The sequence below is a fragment of the Dromaius novaehollandiae genome, chromosome 6 (genome assembly GCF_036370855.1).
Source record: "Dromaius novaehollandiae isolate bDroNov1 chromosome 6, bDroNov1.hap1, whole genome shotgun sequence".
NCBI classification, from domain to species: Eukaryota; Metazoa; Chordata; class Aves; order Casuariiformes; family Dromaiidae; genus Dromaius; species Dromaius novaehollandiae.
This window is the reverse complement of record NC_088103.1, coordinates 39202733-39224835: the sequence shown is the minus strand read 5'-3', so window position 1 is coordinate 39224835 and position 22103 is coordinate 39202733. Positions and strand designations below refer to the sequence as shown.

Genomic DNA, 22103 nt, shown 5'->3' with positions numbered 1-22103 from the left:
TTTGGAGATGGGATCACCCAGACAAGAGTAAGGCCATTAAATACATAGCATAAATTATCCACTTCAGTTCATTTCCAGCTCAGACACCAAAGTTGCCTTACTCCCTGCACTGTGGTGGTGTCCTAAAGTCCTGGAAGTGACTGGAAGCCCTCTGAGCTGGCGTCTGGGCTGTCATGGAGCGGGAGGGAGCCTCTGCTCTGAAAAATTTATTCCAATACATGCAACTCAGAGAGTGGGATGAAGATAGTCCTGTCATCCTTTGCTTACAAATAAGTGGGATACCAAGAGATGAAAGGCCAGACTTTTAAAAGCTGCAGACAAGGTCTTCTGAAAATCTGCACATACCCACCTGCCCTGATGGGCTGATTGATGGGCTTTGTTCTGAGGAGTAGGTGGCTTACGGGGCGGGAGGGAGGTGTGTGCAAACTGACTTCCGAAATTACAAAACCTAAGTGTGTCATCTTGGACCAAAGATAACTGAGGCAGATTTGAGAGCTGAACCAAGGGTCCTCCCCACAAAGCCATCTGCTCCCCCTCTTGCCTGATCCTACAAAAGCAGTTCCTAGAGATGCAAGGAGCCAACTGCCTCAATATTTTGGCAGTACTTGAAATCTGCCCTGGAGAAGGGAAATTTCTGAGGTAGAAAGCAATTAATATAACATAAAGCTATTCTCACAGCAGCAAAGTATTAAACTCACACCAAGACCCAAGTGCCAAAGGGGGCACATTCCAGTGGTGATATAAATTACCTGGTAAAATGGGCTGTTGCTAAGTATTAGGGAATGGCAAACTTTAAGCCTTGAAGCTGTGCAATGACTCCCAAGGAAAAGGAACCTTGACTGCAATTTTAGTAGAAAATAAGGCACGGCTTGCCAGAGAATGCCATTAATCAAAGATGCTCATTTCTTATGATATTATTAAAGAATAAGATTTGCTGAGTGTGATGGGAGCTGGATGTCCAAGAGGTAGGTTGCACATCAGCACAAAGTGCTCTTCCCTGGAGGGAAAAGGGAAGTTGCTCTGGCTGTAGAGTGCACTCAAGACATAGAGCAGCTCTCTGCAAGCAGGCGGAGTTACAGACAGCATCTCTGCACCGCACTAGGGTCTCTTTGGTAATGGCACAGTGGATGTGGACTGGGAAGGAGCCCCTCTTTGCAGAGGGTGCTAAAAATAAAGCAGAAGGGAATAAAAAGTGGAACGTTACATATACAAAAGAGATCCAGCAAGGGAAGGACAAGTTTCGGTTGTTTTCACAAGCTGCACCATTTTTGCTAGTTGTTATCTCTTGATGGTGAGCTCTGTTGGGCAGGGACTGTCCTCCTGTGCTTACAAGTCTTAACTTTAAATGACTGTAACAGATGACCACTCAAGACTGGGTCCTATGTTCTAGGTACTGTGAAATGCCATTTAAAACAATATATAAAATAACAGTATCTGCCAGGCTGAGGCAGGAAATATCACATTATGAGTCAAACAGCAAAGACTTATTTAAGGTAGAGCCATAGGTAACCTAACAAAATCTCTCATCCCCTGGAGAGGAGGCAGGGGATGGTTCATAGGCAGCAGATGGTTATGGTCTCATTCTTGTTTGCAGGGTGAGGTTTAGTGGACTGAGCAGCTGGATCTGAAGGTGACTTGGTGAAATCAGCCCCAACAAGCACTATTCCCCAGCTTCCTCCCGTGCTCAGAGGCTTAGACTACCGAGCCACCTCTAAACCTGCTGCCAGCCACCTGACACAACTGATTCAAGCTTTAATTTAACCAGTGGCATTCTCCACATGGCTCAAGAGCCACAAATTGGTCATCACTAGGCTAAGACCTCACTGCAACACAACACACTGGGCAAAAGCATCTCATCCCCTGTAAAAACCAAGGGCAATCTGCATTTCAAGTTCTTCAGCTATTGTAGCCAACCCCTGCCTACAGCAATTCAGTCTTTTTTGTTGTTGGAGGGTTAAACATTTGTCATGGCTTACATCAAAGGCTACAATCCTGAGCAGACATGAGTCTCCTTCTACTTTTCTTGGTAGTTGTCCAACTGCACAATGTGAGAGCTCTGTAACTTGCCATTCCTGATTGAACATTGGATACCAGAGAAAGCCCAGCCCACTGGGAACATGTTCCAGACCTTTTCATAACTAATCCGCTAGATCAGAGGAGACATTTCCAACTGTCTTCTAATTCTGTCCAAGAAGTTGTGCTATAAATCATTTCCTGTGATTGCCTTTTAAGTTGTTTATATCTTCATCCAAAGCAAGTAAGGGGAAGCAAACTGGAAGTATCATTCCTTTCTTGGAGGCCTAATGTTCTCTTTCAGCTGTGCTGATGCTAACACACTCCCCCCCTTTGCTTTCTGAGCATCTTTCTTTTGCTTTAACAGCTCATTTGCTTGTTCTATAAAAATATTTGATCATATCCAAATTTGTTCTTTTGTGTCTACCCTCCGATTTTCACAGAAGCTTTTTAATTCAGTACCTACCAGGCCCTTTCACTTTGAACTTTTTCCTTAAGGTACTTCCTTCTCTGTGCTCCACCATTTCAAAATAAACTCAGTGACTTTATTCATTGTCCAGAAGCTGGCCTCTCTCTGATGAAATGTCAGTAGTTACCAAATGTTTCCATTTCTGTCCATGCTGTCCACACGCACTGAATGCTGCACCGTGCTTCAAATGCCTGCTAGAAGAGATTTCATCAGTTGATTGCTATAGCTGAAGTAGTACAGTGCTACCAAACTTGTTACATGGTATTTCTTTTCCTAGGATTGTGGCCCGGATTCCAGGCTGGGTAAACTGGCACACTCCATCTCAGGCAACTGGTGACCCCAGTTCAGGACATGATCTTGGCAGCTGCAAGATCTGGTTTTGATGCAGGAAGGACTGCGTAATCCTGTTGGTTGACTTCTTTAGGTAGCTGGATGATGGGAAAGTCCCCTTATCCCTCCAAAACCTACAGGCCAGTTCAACCTCCCTCGTATGCATACAATGATATTGTTACATATTTAAGTTGCAGGTGTGTTGTAATGTTTATCTATACAGGTTAACTAATTAAATAATGAGATGCTTTAGTGAGAGATGCTGTGCTTGAGGGAGAATGTACTCTACATGTTCAGTTTGATGACTAAATTTTGATGAACTCAGTAACCTGTGCTCATGGGAGCCCTGAGGATTAGAAGTTAACAAATAGTCTCTCTGCACCAAAGCTTATTAATTCAGTTTCTTATGGATGTGCATTTGGAGGTTCACTGGCTTTTGACACAGTGAATGTATGTTTAAGGCTCTCCTCTAATAAGAGGAAGGAGATGTGGGCTTTACCTGCTGCCTTTCCTCAGAAAGAGCACTAAGACAATTTCTCTCCTGTAACCAGCCACAGATGTGTAAGAAATAAATTTGTCTGAAACTTATCTTCTGAGATAACTGCCAAATTTGGTTGAAATTGGCCAATGGATTCAAAAGCTATTTGGATGAGATTTACAGAGAGAGATTGGCTGCTTCAGAATAAATCACAAAAGCTTCACTTCAGTCTGGTAATGCATCTTTTCAGGTGCTCACAACTCTGAGGCCAGTGCAGAGCACTGAATTCAGGAAATGTCTCACTGGCAGGAACAAGACTCATCAGGATCTCATGGAGGAGGCGCTCAACCAAAATGTCTAACGTTATCTTTTTTCGGAAGCCAAATGCCTGGAATCCATCCATAACAATTTTATTGACTTTGACATGTCAGCTTTTCATTTAAACTACATGAAACAGTGGAGCACAAGGTCATTATTTCTATTCGATCTGTCAGCACCCATCTGTTGTCATCAAGGAATTTCAGTGCCAGATACTGAACACTGCTTCACTTTTTCTGCTCTCACAGACTTTTAAGTAGCTAAAGAAATAGGAGTGCATCTTGTTTTCTGATAAGATTTCTCTATAACAGTATACAAGGGGTTTTCTTGATCTGATAAACTGTTATCGAAAGCAATGCAAAAAAACCCCAATCAATTGATCTTGCTTGAAAAAGTCAAAAGTGGACAAATTTGCTTGCAATTTATACCTTATGCTGAAAGCAGCAGACATCCACTGAGAAATGCTGAGCTAACCCTTAACCCTAAGGCAGAACATCAGAAGAAAGGGCAGGCTCTTGCAGCTGTACTGATACATCATCTATCACCAAAACGTTAGGTGTTACTTGGGATGGTTGTCAAGTCCTTTGTAGATCCAAATGCATTTCTCAGAGATTAAAAGTTTGGATTTTGAGAAGCTCAAAGACAGTGTTTCTTTGGCCTTCTGGCTCCATTTCCTGGGGTCATGGGAAGACATCCAAGTCTCAACATCCACGAAGAAAAAAGGTTTCTGGCTAAAAACCTGATCCTCTTGAATTCAGCAGACACACATGCACAGATTTCAAGGGAACTAGCAATTCTTCCCTACCCCACAGGACAAAGGAGGATGTAACCACTGAAGAACAAAGATACATGTCATTCTGCCTCTACTCGGCGATATGGGAACACTACATCTGGTTTTCCTTCTAAAAGGCCAACTCAGTAAATCTGTGAGTATATCACTCATGAATAGCCCAGAAAATGTCTGAGATGCACCCCAGAAGAGCTCTGTGGGGAGAAGCTGGCTTAGCTCTTCTCTGTCAGCTGGAGGAAGGAGGTAACCCACATCCTTGCATGAAGGGCCAGAAAGACTTGTCAGAAGGGGGTATGGAAAACTTTCCCCTATGCTGTCATTAATCACGTTATAGCGGGACACTGAAAACTTTCTCCACACAGCCTGTCAGCCTTCACTAACAAAAACAGACCAGGATGTATTTTTTTTAGCAGACTGTGGATTAAAGACCTCACTGACATACACTGTTCATTCAGCTCCCTTCCTGGGGACATCACGTTGGTAGAAGTGCTCAGACCTCAAAAAGCTCTCAGGCTAGAGATCATTCACAGCACAAAAAAAAGAGAAGAGCTGTAAAATAAACTGACCTGAACATAGTCTTCTTAATTCTCTCTTTCACTTCTTGTTTAGTTCGATACGAATCCAGTGAGAATTCAAGGCGAGGAGTTGAGCTAAACTGTATCATTCCCACACGGACCTAAAAGAAGAGGTTAAAGAGTATGAAAGAAAGGTGCCTGGGAGAGTTTTGCTCTTTTGATCAATTTACAGATTTGGGAACACTGAATTGTTTTGAGACAAACACTATCCTGAACATTGAGCTACTGGCATTTTAAATGGACTTATTCAAAGAGAACATACACCACAGACTTGCCTATGCAGACTATATATAAGGCAAAAAGTCCATCTGCAAACATCCTGGGAGCCTCTGTTGCAGTTACAGGCAAGTTCAAGATCTATATTTATCCATTTAAAGGATCTAGTAGCTTCAAGAACAGTAAAAAGTTTATAAATAACACTTTTATACCAAATCATTTAGGCACTATGCCTGCAATCTTTCCATTATGAAAAGCAGCCCCCCCGGCATTGAGCACAGTAGGCAACACAAGGCAATTATTTTTCCACTGCTTCTTCTAAAAACATTTTCTATATTTGAAAATGCCTGAAAAATGTAAATAAACAGAGTAAATGACCTGTACTGAGCAGGACATCCAGAATATTTCACTCAAGCCTTACAAGAAGTTTAATGGAATGTGACATGATCAGAGGGAAAAAAGGTACTGAGTTTAGGTCCTATCTACGTAAGAATTAACAGAAAGAATAGGGGAAGGGACAAGAGAGGATGATATTTAAAAATAACAAACAAACTCAAAAACTTGCAAATATCAAATATCCAAATTCTACATTTGCCTAAGTCTGAGTTACAGTTGTTTCCCAGCTGCAAGTCTCTACTTCCGATCAATTTACTGTGTGCCGAAAAAAGGCAATACCCATTTAATCTGAGTCACCAAACATCTGCCAAAGCCTCAAACACACACTTTGACTTATTACCATCATCATCCAGTCTGTGGAAAGCCTCATATGCTATGTAGCTGTTACCTGAGAGCCGAAGGCTGAAAGATTTCTTTGAAGAGAAAGTGATGGGTGGAACGGTGATTTCAACTTCCAAAAGAAATTGAACCCTGCAGTAACGAGCAAAGCAGCAGCTTTTGGTTTTAGGGCTTGGAACAGTGATGGTAGCTGGTCTGGAGAAGATTAGATTTTAGGTGCAAGTCTAAGCATCTCTTCCATGGGAACCAGAAGCAAAGACAAGACTTGGCTCTTCCTCCTTCACTCCTAGACCTCTCTGAAGAATCGGACATGGACTGGAGGATCCTCAAAGCCCCAGCATGCCCTGAGACCCACTCCTGACCCCATCTCAGCTTCCTCATCCTGCTGCACAGAGACCTCATGCCCCTGATATGTCCTTCCCCAACAACCTGACATTTATTCAGAGAGGCTCCAAGTGGGAATGAAGTCCAGCAGTCATCACAACCCACTCCAAGACCCCTGGCTAGGGACCGCAGGGGGCTGTGAAACCTTGCCCCATCAGGTGCCCCAAATCTGTGTAATGAAGGACTGGATGCGCAGCTGGAACTGCAACCAGGTCTGGCCTGAAATCCACTCAGATATATCCCAGAACTTGTTGATTCAGACACAGAGGAACTAGAGGTTGGCTCCAAGGAGTGGGTAAGACCTGAGGGCGCCCAGACCATGGATGTGAGGATGCAGTGCAACTCCTATCAATCCCTTCAGTTGCTCAATGCCCAAAACTAGACTTTGATTTGAGCCAAGGTCCAAAACAGGAATGGACAAGAACTTGACCTAGCCACATCTGCCCATTTAACTTATTTTATATTGGGTATCTGTAAATAACATCTACTTGGACTCTAACTTAAAGTCCCAGCTAGTCAGTCCCACACTGTCTCTGTGGACCACCGGTATTTAAAACATTGTGCCGCAGCCCTTCCATTCAGTGGCAGGAGCCCTGGCATAAGAAGTGGTGCTTGTAGGCTCGTTGAGAGAGAAAGTGTCCAATTTTTTATTGAGGAAAGAATTACAGCTGCACTGAGGAGGGAAGCAATGCAGAGACAAAAGAACAGGGCACCCAACTGTGACCTGCTCTTAACTGTGTTGTAATGGAAGATCTCACAGGAGTTTAAAAACATCCGCTCCAAGGCACTCATGTTAGCCACAGAGACTGTAGTCCCACTGCCAGGTGGGGAGTGCAGCAATATCTCAAAGACCTATTGCAGTGTACAGATCCCCAAATGACATCAGTGCGTGGCTGCTGCCTTGCGATGAAATCCTTCCCTTCCACCCTTTTGGGCTTATTTTGGAATAGGAAAACCAGGACAAACAGACTGTATCATTTACACCTGTACAGAGAGGGAGTTAACTTCTTTCCATATGGCTTAACTTTTTTCTATATTTGCCTCTGAGCATCCAAAATCAAATAAAAATCACTTAAAAAACACAAATTATATTCTTTAACCAGAAAGATTACATCCTTTTTCAAGACCAAATGGAACTATTTATATCAGTGAAGAGCTGAGAAGTGCCATTGAGCTCCACCAACTCATAAACCTTCACTATATCTTTCTGAATAAATATTCTGACCCCACAGTAGCTGCTACGTTGAACTTTGGGATTTCATTCAATGTGTTATCACTGGTCTTTACAAAGAGTGCCAAGCTGCTTCGAACTAAAATGAGACATTCCTGACACTCACCCTGTCTGGACTGATGTCCAAGGCATCACAGAGTTTGCCTGTGAAGTGCTTAGACCTCTCAAAGCTTCCTTTGCCAATGCTGTAGGAGCCATCCAGGAGGAAAAGGATATCTACCGAAGCTGAGCACTGCATCACTAGGAGAGAACAAGATATATATACACTGTCAGACTGTGTGCTCACATTGGGACTGCACTCACAGATGACTGCAGAATTCAGGCAGGCAGATTTTATAGAAAACAAGCCCCCCGAAAAGGGGAAAGAAAACAAAGTAAAAGCATTCGAATTTGTTAATCTCACTCTCTGCAAGAAGAGAGCAAACAGCAGAAAATCCAGAAAAATGGATTTACAGAGCACACGCCTGGGCATCTCCGTGTTCACAACCAGAACCCGGAGTTTGGCGGTTTGTCCTGTGCTGGCTGAGGAGTGGGAATTCTCCTTTCGGCAGCTGCACAGATATGGCCATGAGGCACTTGCCCGGGCCTGGTAAGTAGCTACAGAATAGACTAGTGAGCAGGATGTCTGTAGCCCATCAAAGGACTCTCGATGATCTGCGTAAGTGAGAAACATCCAAATATAGCACAGCAGGATGAAAAGTCTGAGTTGAAAGCATGATGCTATGGAATAGGGCTGGAGGGCATGTTTGGCACAGGAAAAAATGTAATTTATCACTTGACAGACAGACAATAGAAAATGATGGCTAACAGGAGAATGCACGATACTGTTTATAAGTAGCTGATTGCACGTACATCAGGGGAGCTGCAGATGCGTGTGGTCTGCTGGCCAACAGGAGCCCAGTGAACAGTGCTAACAGCATAATGACCAGTACTGGCTTTAAAGCCTGAAAAAATAAACCACACAACACGTCTGATCTTGACTTGAGTCTGTAATTAAACATGACTCCTTGAATCAGGATCACTTGAAATAGGTTCTGAAGGAACCGATAAAAATACCAGCTGGCTGACAAATGGCCAAATTTGGGGAAAAACAGGGTGGGTCACCATCCCAGGAGTGCTAATACTGATCGGGGAAAAGCCAAGCGAGGGCAGAAGCAGCCGTAAGGCAGTGCTTGCTAGAGCATTGCTGGGAACTTTAAGGCCTGCGTGGGGTCTGCTAGTGGTGTTGCCTGGTCTACATCCTTCCCCCATGCAGCCCAGAGCATGATGTGCTATGAATAACAAAAAAGGTGGGCTGCCCACAGCTCTCACCCCACCTCACACAGGAGATACCTGCTAGAAAGAGGTGTCAAACTCATACTATGTAAGGAAGGGGAAAATACATGGCTTCTATCCACCTGGATATGCACAGCAGTCTAATGGGAGCTCTGCCCGTAAAACACCCTGTCAGCTGTGATGGCCACAGATAACAAACGCATCAAGGGTGCCAGGGCCCTGGTCCCCCCGGAAGAGCACTCCTCGCTTCAGCGCTTACACTCAGTGGCCGTGCCTGCCCCAGGGATGCTCCCCACACTTGGTGGCTGCTGAGGGAGGCAGAGTAAAGGATGCAGCTCAACACCACCTCATCAAAACCAGCTGCTTTCTTCCTTTACACCACAGCAGTGGTGTATTGCTTTTTCTCCAGCATGATCCAGAGTAGTATTAAGAAAAAAATATAGACAAGAGCAGATGGAGAGCATTCCATCATTTTTTCACTTTCTACATGCTGGGCTTTACCACCTGAATAGCAAGTTGGGCAGTGGTTACAACCGTCTTCTGGCTACAGATGTAAGAGCTGGGCATGTCGCTGCTGTGGGATATTGTTCATGACTCCTCTGCTTGAACTATCATATTGTCTTATGTCAAATACATGATTCATTTTTTGTGAGAAGTGAAAGTTTATTACACTGAAATACTGTTTGGAGTTTGGAGTAGCTTTTGCAAGACAGTAAGAGGTGGCAGAACAGAAACTAATTAAAACTAAGGACCCATGAAGGACTAAAATTGCATGGCCCAGAAAAGCCAGGGGGCATTACTGGAGTAAGTGTTACAAGTTATGGCCTTACGAGTAGAGATTTCATAGAACAATAAGCAGAAAACAAGGGAAGAAGGAATTTAGAGAGTATAAGTCTTGCTTTTTAAAAACAAACTTACATTGGCCAGCAGCTGAGATCTTGACAATCATCTCCTGGTCAGCATGAATTTCTTGTATACCAAACACCAGCAAAACTGTGGGATCAAACAGATAAATCACCCATGAACCTTAGGAAGTGTCTTTAAAAGAAAACAGACATCCAGGTTTTAATCTAAAGCAGCAAAAATGCTGTTTTGCTAGTGTTTTTACACTAACCAAGAATCACTTAATGACATAGCACAGCCGTGTATCTAAGGGAAGAAAGCACTTCTGGCAGGCACACAGACAGCATGAGGCCCTGAAAATAGTCAAGGACCTCATTCCAGGGTAAAGAAAGGACAGTCCCTCTGCTCACTACATGTGGGGACATACTAGTACTAGAAGAAGAGCTAGGCCAGACTTAGACTCTGAACATTATAGTCATAAGCACAGGACACACAAAATAATTGCATTGGAAAAAACATTGCATAAATTATCAAATTTTCCCATATAAAATACTCTTTTCACATATGAATCAGTCAAAAGTGTCTGAATTCTCAGAAAATCTGTTTCTTCAGATATTATTTTCTCCCCTCCTGTATGAAACTATGTTTCAGGGGTTTATATTTAAACCTCCTGGAAAAATACTCAGCTCTTCTACCTTGGGGCAAAGAACTCCAGCTGGAGACAGTGGAAGTGCCTAAGACAGAGCCACACTGATGCAAAAAGGCAATGTTAAACATACCTTGGGGAAGCAGAAGAATGCAGATGGACTCAAATGACAGCAAGAGATTCATGGTGACAAATCTGAAAGGGAAAAAAAGAGAAAGAAATATTAATTCAATTCCTAAAGCAGGTTTTTGTAGCTGCAGCTAATCATGTCCTTGCTGGTTGTCTCATGAGGCAAGTTCATAAACATTTGATCTAAGAGGCAAAAGCACTGCAGGTACTCTGGGAAGAAGGGTGTGAAACAGAAGGAAAAAAAAACCATGAAAAGGGAAGGAATGATAGGAAAGAAAGTTCTCCCTATATGCTGCTTTCTCATCCTCTCACAACTGGAGAAGGCAGGCTTTGCAGGCAAAGGAGGGACCTGCCCAGTCTCCCCTCCTCAACTTCCCTCCACAGCCACCCCTGGACCTCTTCTCCCTCCCTCCTCCCTTCAGTTTCTTCCACTTCTATACACTCCTTTTTCAAAACGAGCACCACCAAGGCACCCCGTGCTCCCCACCACCCCTGGGGGAGGCCAGTGGAGAGCTGAATGCTGTGTCCCACTTCTCCGGGGCTTTGCACGCCTCTGAGCATGGGGGCAGAGCTGTGCCCGCCAGCACCTGCCACAGCTTTGGCTGGGCGGACAGCTGCCTCAGGGCAGCGGGGAGGGCTAGGACCTGGGTCCCTGGCTGGCCACCTCAGCATGGCCTTACCCCACCTGGGGGTGTCACCTCCCACGGGGCTGGACTGCAGGCTCCCTTGGGTAGAGACCAGATTCAGGCTGGGTTTCCCTCTCTCATTGCAAAAGCAGATTTTCCATATGTAAAGACAAATAAGTGCATTTCTTATGACTAGCTCTGTTGAGCAATTGTTTTTCCAAGGAAATAGGGGGGACTTTTTCACAGGAAAGACTTGTCTCTGCAGCAAATGATATATTTAATAAACAGTCAGGAAGAACTTACACTTGTTAATGAAATCACCAAAATAGGCTGTTCCCCATCAGTCCAAGTGCCAGTTATTTGAAAGCATAATCTGGCAAGCCTCACACTTCAGAGAAACAGAGAGCAGGAAACAGCTTTCCTAGAGTTTCCTGTGTGGTCTCCCAAAATACCTGTCCGTAATTCAATCTTTGACCATTATTAGTTTCTAACACACAGCTGTAAGAGCTATATTACCTCCTACAGGAAGGAACATACTGTAGGAGTTAGAGGGAGGAATTGAATATAGGTTCTTCTCTTGGTCTTAGACTTAACTTGCTGTTTGATCTTGGACTTACTGTTCAATTTTAGTTTCCTGCTTCCTCAGTTTCCTCAGTTTGTGAAACAGCGTGTCAGCACCTTGTATTTAGAAAAATTGTGAGAATTAGCACACAGAAAGTGCTTAAAGCCACTAAAAATAAGTTTTGATTTGTTTTAGTGACTGCTCTACTTAAATGAAGTTACTTCAAAGCAGGAAAAAAGCTGAAATTACAGGTCATCTTCTAATGGTAGAGAAGTTTGTGCTTATCTTCTAGAGCCTAGCTGGTTCTCTAAGTAAGAAAAAACAAAAGCCAACATCAAAGTAGGCAATAATTTTTCTTTCAGATGGAAGTTTTTGGAGGCTATTTCAAGCCTGGAGCAGGGCTCTTGCTACACCCTTGCCATCCAGAAAGGCTCTGACTATGCAGTGCAAGTCCCAGTAGGAAAGGCAACGTATCAGCCTGCAGCAGGTGGGGATGCTGGAATAGGAGACTCAGCCCAGGCTCCTGCCAGCATGAGGCTGGGGAGCTGGCTCAGGACAAGCCAGGCTTGCAGCGGGGAGGGAGCTAAAAGTGAAGGATCAAGCCTGAGGCAGTTGTTAATAGTGCAGGAAGAGAGGGATGCAGGAAAGGAGCAACAAAGGGAGTGAGTCTGTGGCATTTGTGCTAGGTACTATTTTTAAGCAATTTTAAAATTAGAGGAAGAAGACAATTTTTACAGCGCAAGGCACCATGCTTTGCTGAAAGCAGTAGTGAGAAGACATATACAATAGCTGATTATTTAGTACAAAAAATACCAAAACTAGGGAAAACTACAACTCCAGCTCATTTTTTTTGAGACAGTAGAAGACAAATTCTAGCAGTTGAAATAAGACAATGAGACTATCTAAAATAACCATTTTTAGAAATGAAATGAAACATCTTTATCACATTTCAGTCCTAACCTTGCAAGACTGGTTAACAGCAGCTGTAGCAGGACTCTAGAAGCAGAGCTGATCTCCAGATCGTGAGTTAGATCTGACACTCATCAGATGCAAAAGGAGTTTTCCCACCAAGTTCAGCATGGCTTGAATCAGCTCTTGCAGCCTGCTAGGACAATCCCACAAAGTCAGTGCTCTCTGAAGAGGCAAAACCTTTACTCAGTTGGAAGCTTACAAATAGCGTTGGCCAACAGAGATATAAAACAAAATACTGTTATTTGTGCCTAAAGAAAAGGCCCTTACTAAGATTTTCAGTTGCTCTAACTACTTAATTTGCACTACAAACATCAAATGCAATAAAAAACAGCAGTAAAAATTACAAGGGATGGCTGATTGTTTTCATTCAGACAAAAATTGGGGACTGGGATGACTGGGATCATTCTCATCCACAAAAGACTCAGAGGCATCCAAACACCTTTGGAAATCCCTCTACCATACTGGGTTGCCTTGGGTAAGTCCACACACATTTCTGGGTCTTGATTAAACCATATGTTGAGCAGAACAGTGCAACTATTGTCATTTTTCTGTCCAAGGTGTAATTACTTGTAAGATGCACTACTTCCTAGCTAGCAGTGGCTAAGAAATTAGTCAGCTTCAGAGAACTTCAGGTTTGCATGAATGGCAAGTTTACATAGGTGGGAAGATCCTGTCAACGCAGAAGCATGCAGCCAGGAGTCTAGGGACCTGTAAGGCTTCAAATTCCAGGACACAAGCAAAGCTTTAAGCCATAGAAACTTCTCCTCTGGGCAGGCTGTTCTGCAGTTTTTCATGTCAGAAGAGTGGGTGAGAAACCCAAAGTGACTGGTATTCTGTCTTACACTGCACTGTAACTCTCTAATCATTACCTCTGTTGGAAAAATCTGTATCACTCATCCCAGACCTACCTGGACAGACCAAAAGTTCTTTATGCCCATGCAGCTGCCTGCACCCTACAGCCCCTCACACCACAGCCAAGGAAAGGTATCAGCAGCAGAGCACACTCAGTTACCTACACAGGTCTGTACCAAACGGGGGGTTAAAAAGTGTCATTAGGAATTATTGACGCAATAATCCTCACCCTTACTGCATTTTGTGTTTCTTTATCCTGTTTCAGGTGCTTTACAAGCATCTTCCTTTAATGTATCCTCCCAGCACACCCACCAGACTGCTGTTGCCAAATTAACAGATCCCAAGTTTGCTTAAATAAAGGAAGGTAAACACAAGCTTCATCAAGGAAGCTGTTGTGTCCCTCAGTAATTTCAAGCGCAGCACATGCCAAGGAGGTTAGGTTACACTTTTGCCATTCCCCAAGGGCATGCTTCCTTGGAGCTAATTCCAGAGCACAAAATACTGAAAGCAGGACAGGCCTCCACTTGCAACCAGATGTGACAGGGGTGGGGGGATTTCAGGTTCCTTTTGCATGGAGCACTGAAGGACTGAGATGTTTCTACAACTTGGTCTTACCTTGGGCTTAAATCAACTAATTTGCAAGATGAATACTTTACCTTTCAGCCCGCTACACTCTCACCAGCTGAAATCAAATGAAGGCTTCATTGTTGCCAGCTGCTCATCAACTCTAGTCCCAGGATTAGCAACAGTCAAGCAAATTTAGACAACAGCTTTGCTGGGGGGAGGGGGAAAGATGAGTGAAGGACCTTTTCATTTCATCTTTTTGTGCATAAAGAAAGAGTATTTCAAAAATGTCTGCATTAGTACTGAGTCAAAAACAATCATTTTTTTAAAGACATGCAGTAAAAACTCGTATTTTTTGTATGCAGATTCCCATGTGGCCACATAGGTTTGCGTAAGTGGTCATCATATTTAAGAGTGTAACCATGCCTACTTTATGTGGAGGAGGGAAACAGGAGATGGGAGAGAGGAGAGACAAGTTTTTCTTCTTAACAAGAGAATCTTATCAATGTATCTTTCACCATCCATCAAATACCTGAGTTAGCTTATTCTTATTGATGAGAGGGATCTAAATTGTGATCTGAAAACACAGTGAATTCAAAACCACTGGCCACTATGGTCAGGTGGATGTGGAATCAGATCTGAACAGCACAGCCATGCCCCAAACTGGCTAAGTGCTTGGCTGAGAATGGATCTAAAAAATTATCTGGGCTGATGTTTCTGTAAGAAAGCGAAACAAGCTTGCAGTTGGTTGTGATGTGAGCTGATAGCTCATTGAACTTGCCTGGCATGAAGCATCATCATCAGATGTTATCGTATGTACACACACATAAACAAACACATACACGCCATTTCTACAGACTTATCAAAACAGTTAATATCATGTGTACTCCTCTGGGGCAAATGTTACTCTTGTACTGGAACAAGAAGAATGATATTTAAAAGTATCAGTCAGCTGCTTTAATTAAATACCACCTCTTTTCATCTCAGAGATCTGGCTTGCAATAAAAGCATCCTCCAGCTCATTCTTCAAACTCTCCTCCTTTTATTTAACAGTAAGAGAAAAAGTAGAAAAGATTATGCCACATTTTCATTAAAGCATAATCTTAACAAATCAAGCGACACCCTATCAATGCATTTATAACACTGTGGTTCCTTACAGAGCTTGACTGTTGGACAGGACGTGACACCCAGCTTGCTGAAGGGATCCCAATGACCTACTGGCACAAAAGAGATTTCCTGAACGCTGGAAGTCTCCTTTCAAAAGGGAATTTGACTTTCTAGGGAAAACATTAGTTTTCTCAGATAAAATAGCAGCTTTTCTGTTCAGTTCCCCCGGAGTCTTTTCACACTTCCTCCTCTCCCTCCCATTCTCCTGGGGAGCAAGTGGACAAATACCGCATTAGCTCTTAGAAACAAAAGCGCTTGGACATGAGACAGGGATGTGCGCGTTTGCTTTGGCTGCCAGCTTCCTGTCTCAGCTCAATCTAGGAGGTCAGTCTGAAGGGACAGTCCCGCTGTGTCACCCCGTTTGACAGCTGCCACAGACACAGACCTCTGGAGCTGAGGAGCCCAAGGTTAATCACAGCTCACACATGGCTGTGGAAAGACCCCAGATCACACTCCCAGTTTCCACCGCAACATCCCTCCCCAAACCAAAAACTAATCAGAAGCAGCATCAGTGCTGACACATCCTTTGCTGGGCTGTACAGAAAAAATAAATAGTTTCCCAAATGAGTAGCTCATGTTTTATGTTTGTGTGGGGGCACAGGCAGGGAAGCACAAGCAGTGAGACAAACTGGCTGTAGCAGCTTCTTGCATGCATAAGCACCATGGACGTGGGACGCTCTGAAGATACCTGTGGGAACAGAAGGGATAAAGGCAGGAGGACAAAAACCAGGAGGGAGAAAGGTGAGCAGGGGCCTCCTCCACCTCCAAAGCTGAGGGCTGCTACTACTCCACTGTGACCTATTTCTTTGGCACCTGGTAAAGAGGTCCTGAGCACATCGATATTAAGGGCAATGCAGATACTGCCTCAGAGCGAGGACAGTAGGTGTCATCACATGACTCAGACTCTGAAAGGTGTCACACCTCTGCCAATAAACCAGTCATTTTTATTTGCTTCATCTTTTAAGGCTTGTTGCTACCCAAAGTTTTGTAGGTAGCGGGACACGTTCCAGGTGTCCTCTCTGCTCTAGCTGAATGCACTTCCACAGCAGAAATGGGAGCCAGGATTGAAGGGGGAAGGGAGAGAAGATAGGGAAATGTTTGACTTTTGTTCAAACCCACATCAAAAAATCTCAGTCTAAAACTATTGACTTTTTTCTTCTCCAAATGATAAACAAGATGCAATTTCCATAAAGTTTTCTTCAAAAGTTGTTTGTTTAGTCAACCCCCCATACCATCACCTTTGCATTAAATAACAGTTTTGACAGGCTCTTTTTCCAAGTGAAATGAGGGTTCCTGTTCATAAAGACACCTTGATCCTGATCACATGGGGTACTGTCAAAGTCAACATACTGCAGATCAGGTCCCGTAAGACCAGAGAGTTCCTGAATAAGAGACACTTTTCTGACCTCTGAAGTTGTGCTAAACTAATAATGTAGTTTTTTCCTGACAGAAGTGCTCGTGCTATTGACTTTGCTTGTGGCTAGAGCAGCAGGAGGGTTTCCACAAAAATCTGATCTGTTTTATCCTTTGCTGGATGTTGTGTGCAAGGCCACCCTAGAGAGTGAGAGCCTGCCTTAGCATTTCAAGCACTGAGAACTCATTTGCAGTAGCAGATAGCCAGTATGGATACTGGGAAGAAAAGCTTTGCAGTGTGTTTGAGCCAGGGGGGTAAGTAATCTGTGTGAAGATGGTGTCTTAGGATAAACCAAGGAAAGCATGAAAAAAATGACTAGGCAAACAACATAAGTATCTTGAGGTTATGAAAACATACAGTTGACTTGGTCACATACGCTGCTGGGGCTACTCATTCAAGGCTATGGATTTCAGTGCAATTAGTGTTAACTGTCCTGTGTCACCTTCCCAAACTGTGCATGTCTGAAAAGTTTACAGGTGGGTGCCTGTCTCAGGACCTGATCTCCATTGCCTGTACCAGCCAGAAACATTCACACCTGAGTGCAGGCTTTCCAGTCAACTAGCGATTTACCTACACCATGAGCAGGTGTAAATGATTTCCAAAGAAAGGGGTGGAAAGGGGTTTCCTGCATCTTTGCATATGTATCATCAAGAAGACATTTTTTTTGCTTAGAAGTAAGAATCTGACTTTAAAAGGTTTCCAGACCACACAAATGTGTTTGTCCAAAAGCTTCCCAGTGGGACAGGAAGGCCTTAGATTTGTCACCTCAACCTTCAAGATAAATTAACTTCTGTCATTCTAGTCAGCAATATCAATGTCCAGAAAACCTTCCCAGCAGACCGACAGCATAAAGGCAATACATTCTCTAGCCATGAGAGGAGGTACACTAGCCACCATGGGAGAAGCAAATCTTTTGCCAAAGAGCATCGATCGTGTCAAAGACAGATTTCAAACCTCAGGCATCTCACTGGCTGGCTTAGAAGGACCAAACTCAACTGGTATCACCAGGAAGAATAAGGAATTAAAGACTGCTATGATGAGTCTCCATCTAGAGGAAACAGTTCCAAGCTGTCCTTCTCCAAATACCCGATACTGCAAAAGAAGAGGCGTTCTCCTTTTTTTTAAAAACAGTCAGTTGTAATGGTTATCTACAACAGAGGTTGGAGCAAGGGAAGAAAAATCCTCTTTTGACTGTTCTGGTACGCATTTTATTCTCAGAACATGAGACTGACTGTGCTGATCTCGGCCTGTATGATGCCAGGATGTTCTCGATCATGACGTACCCATCCCCTTTTACAAAATTATCAGCAGTTAACACCTTATCCTTATACGGCATCTCTTTGAGCCCCCAGGGACAAGCCACAGCCTGAGAATTTTCTCCATAGCACCACTCCTGCAAACACATACAAGCTGTTGCCTGCATGTATTTTCAGGACAGAAAATACTGTGGGCCGTTCCTAACAAAGTTTTAGAAAGTAGGAATCTTCCACAGTTTTTATTTTTTTCTTCTGCAGAACTGGAGTAGAATTCAAAAGAGATTTTTTATCATCTCAATCCTGATTCCTCTTAGACTAAATCTGATTAAACAGACATCTTCAGGAGCACACACTGAAGACAACGTGGTGAACTATCACAGCACACCGTGTATGAGAAGTGGGCTCAGCACATACCCTGCATGCCCCAAAGCACACAAAGGCTCTCCTGCACACCCCTCTCTGAAGTCTGTGAAGTGGGAAAATGTGGTTATATGTGGGACTGGTCTCCTGCTGATGCCTCACCTTCACTAAGCAAATTAAACAAACAAAACAGAAGGCAAGTTAGCATAAGCCCCCATTAAGCTATTTTCACAATTTCCAGCTCACATTTTTAATGTCTGTTCCCATTTTCCCCACTGACTTAGAAGCAGGGCTCTGCTAACTCCCTCTCTCCTTTCCATTCCAGGTCACAGTAATGTTTGCATCTCATGACTTTCCAAATAGCAGCTCCAAGGCCTGCATCTTCATCCCTATTTAACCTACATGGAAACCAAGATACAAAGAAACAAAGTGACTTGCTCATAGATGCATGAGTTTGTAGCACAACTAGAAACCAGACACTCTGCCCTGCTCTAGCTATTAGACCACAGCAGGAAAAAGTGCTACTGTGCATATTCAAAGATAGGAGTTATTCCAGTTTCTTTAAAGAAGTACAAGTGTCCGGACATATTATGGACATCAAGTCCCTCTGTCTTTGCTGAGACTTGATCAAATCTTTCTGCCTTCTGCAGATAGGTTTTAACTAAGGACATCAGATACGGCCTGTCCAAGAGCCTGCCCTGGCAAGTTCAGCACTTCTGTTTTGGCCACACCCCAGAACAACGAGAAACCAGTCAATTAAAAGCATTACAACATTATCTATATTTTTGTTATTTCAGTAATACAGTACAGCACTGTTTATTCACTAGAGTGAACAAATTCATCCTTCATTCAAGAAGGGCCTGACCACATCCCCCTTCAGTAAATGCAGGGGCAAAGCTTGTGCTCCTAGTGGCACTGTGCAACTGGGCAAGAGGCACAACTTGCCCAAGCTGGGGCAGAACCTGGCCTTGTTGCCAGGTGTTTTCCTGACCTGTGAAGAGATCTCAGCAGAGTTTGAGGGCTTTTTTTTCCCTTTTTCTGCTTTTTTTTGCTATTTACAAAATTTTTCAAATTTCGCAAAATTTGCCCTTGTTTGCCATTTGCAAAACAGGCCTCAAGATCCCTCTCGCAAAAGCAATGCCCTGTCACCTCCTGTTCCACCAGCAGCACCTGTGGGATCCTGACCCTGCCGGTACCTCCTCCCACCAAGCCGAGGAGGTTTTGCCCAAAGATACCCGAGCTGGAAATCACAGTCTGCGTTTCCGAGCGCAAAAGCAGGGCACGTTTTACGACCCCCTTCCAACCCTGCCCTGCGGACAGTGGTTCGCGCCCGGCCCGCCGCAGAGGGGTCCTCCCAGCCCCGCTCCGCACGCAGCGCCCACCTCCTCCCTCCTCGCAGCACCCTCCGCAGGCGGCCGCCGCGGCTTCGGGGAGCGGCCCTCCCGCTGCCCCCGGGCACCGCCGAAGAGAAGCGGCAGCGCGACCGCGGCAGCCGCCAGCCGCGGCGCAGAGGAGCCCCGCCGCCTCCCGGGCACCGGGGAGGCCCTGCCCGGCCGCTGGGCTCGCGGGGGTCGGCCCGCCGCTGCGCCCAGGCCCGCGCCCGGCAGCCGCCCCGGGCCGCCCCGGCGCCCGGCCGAGGGGAGGCAGCGCCGCGCCCCTGGCCGGCCCCGGCGCCCGGGAAGGCGGTGCAGCCGCCGGAGCACCTACCTCCCGCCCGCTCGGCAGCCCCCGCCGGCTCCGCGCAGCGCCCCGCGGCCGGCCCGGCGCCCCGGCAGCGAGGGGCCTGGGCGCCCTCCGCGGCAGCGGCGGGAGGAGCCGCCGAGCCGCCGCTCCTCGCCCCGGCAGGGCGCCCCGCGCCTCGCACGGCCCCGGCCCGCGGCACGACGGCGCGGCCCGGCGGCAGGACCGCGCTCCCGCGGACGGCGAAACGGGAGGCGGAGGCCCCGGCGCAGTGGCCGCGCTACCTGCGGCTGAGCTGCGTCCTCTCCTCGGTGCCGGGCGCCGCGGGCGTCGCTCGCCGGGAGGAAGGAGGAAGGTGCGGGGGGCGCGGCGACACGCAGCGAGCATCTCTGCCGGGGGGAGGTAGAAAAAAGTGACTATGAGCTTTTTGAAATTATTAGTGTTCTTTGCTATGCACTAAAACAAACAAGATGACAGGTAAAGGCAGAGTTTTTGTCAACAGGAGGTCTTAACTTATTTGCTAAAAGCAGCTTTGCTTCACTGAATGTTAACTTATTCTCGGCCCCTTTGCTTTCCCACATTGGGTCGAGCACAAGCACGGCGACAGGCCCCTGCAAAACAAGGCACAGAAGCAGACTGTAGCTGTACCTTGTTTCTGGCTTCTTGCATCTCATTCGGTGCACGTCCTGTGCCCTGATTTACCATTTTGCTCACAGCTGCCTTTAAAGCAGAGAGGAAGCAGTCACAAACGACAAGAGGCACGAGTGACAAGAGACCAGTCACGCTTTTATATCTACCATCAAATAGACTAATTTCAGCACATCTAGAAGCCGTTTCGGTGTGCAGCTAACAGGCTTCGCTGCAACACTGGACATAAGCATAAGCACAGACTGCTTTTGCACTGCCAGCAGCTATAATGTAATTTATTTAGGAGTTAACTTTCTTTAAAAAAAAAGTTTTCTTTAATGTTTGTTCTTGACAGACAACTACTATCCACATGCATGTGAAAGCACCATATTCACACCCATTACAACTAGAGGGATACTTTAGGGTCAGTTTTAAAACTTCTGTAGTTCTCACAACTGAAGATGTGCAAACATGGGAACAGAAAAGAACTCCTTCCAGTTTATTTGAAAAATGTTAACTCCAGGTATTTCAGATTGGAGTTATAAATAGCCACATTCAGAATAAACTGGATTTTAAGTAAGATTATTATTAAAATTATTCCACTAACAGAAGCTATACTTGCATAGGCAGATTCCATTTCTAGATCAGCTTTTCTTACTCTGCTTTTCACTTACTCTTTCAGTTCTTCAGCAGTCACATGCAACACCCTATTAAACAATCCTTACACTTAAAAGCTGAACAGCACAGAAACTTCATATATGAACATCCATATAGCAAGAATAAGGATACAAGATGAGCTGTACTATGGACATGCAGCTTGGTGTTTGCTTGGTGTTTAGCTGTTCTGTATTCTGCAAAGGTCTAAGTAAAGTGAAAGGATATATAATCAGGTATAATCTTTTCCCCAATCAAGAAGCAGCTCCAACAACAGCAGCCAAAGAAGAAAGCAGCGCAGAGCAATTAATTCTAAATGCACTGGCACTGTAGGATGGTCCAGATTTGGAGCGAACATCTCAGTCTTACATGATAGGATTACTACTGCACAGCTGCTACAAACCTGCAACTATAAAAACATTAAGAGGATCACTGTTACTGTCCTGTACTTTCATCCTTTCCCTTAACAGGTAAATTTAAGAGATTAGAGTACTAATTAATCTAAACAAGTTTTTAACTATTGTCTTGAATTTCTTTTTAGAGGGTAATGCAGTTCTCAAAAGGTTACAGCAACCTAGTTGGATCTAACCAGACATGGTCTAGCATAGCCTGTCAGGTGCAGAATTCCTCCATGAAGTTCTGCCCTACCTGTCTCAAGTTTGCTGCATTGCAGTCAGAAGTAAACAGTTAACCACTGGGATGCATATGCTATGACTGAGCAATGCTCTTGTACATGAACAAAATATCTTCAAGCTCAGTAAAGATAAATTTAGGAGGGAAGAAAGTGTCAGACTCCTTTACGTTAAGTTTTAAAGTAGACAGCAAGACTTCAAGAGTCCAAGACTCAAGACTCTTTAAAAGATTTTCAAAAGCATTCTATTGCCATAAATTGAAAGGCTTAAACAGCATCTCCAAAATGTGCAAGTAGTGGTAGCTG

General features: G+C 44.7%; 1 protein-coding gene across 13 annotated transcripts in view; it reads right to left on the bottom strand.

Annotated features, from left to right (window-relative positions):
- VWA2 (von Willebrand factor A domain containing 2) overlaps positions 1-20210 on the bottom strand; it is a 43027-nt gene extending 22817 nt beyond the window's left edge. For 9 of the 13 annotated variants that reach the window (XM_064514254.1, XM_064514256.1, XM_064514257.1 and 6 more), the window contains exons 1-6: positions 12581-19539; positions 11676-11736; positions 10437-10498; positions 9733-9807; positions 7646-7779; positions 4965-5074 (exon numbers count right to left, since the gene is read on the bottom strand). In XM_064514254.1, coding sequence (XP_064370324.1) covers positions 4965-5074; positions 7646-7779; positions 9733-9807; positions 10437-10488 — 371 coding nt within the window. In that variant the 5' untranslated portion in view covers positions 10489-10498; positions 11676-11736; positions 12581-19539. Of the gene's footprint in view, positions 1-4964; positions 5075-5973; positions 6057-7645; positions 7780-9732; positions 9808-10436; positions 10499-11675; positions 11737-12580; positions 19540-19912; positions 19964-20169 lie in introns of those variants that run through there. The other 4 variants (XM_064514259.1, XM_064514266.1, XM_064514265.1 and 1 more) reach the window with 4 other exon arrangements.
- Between the last annotated feature and the right edge of the window lie 1893 nt (positions 20211-22103).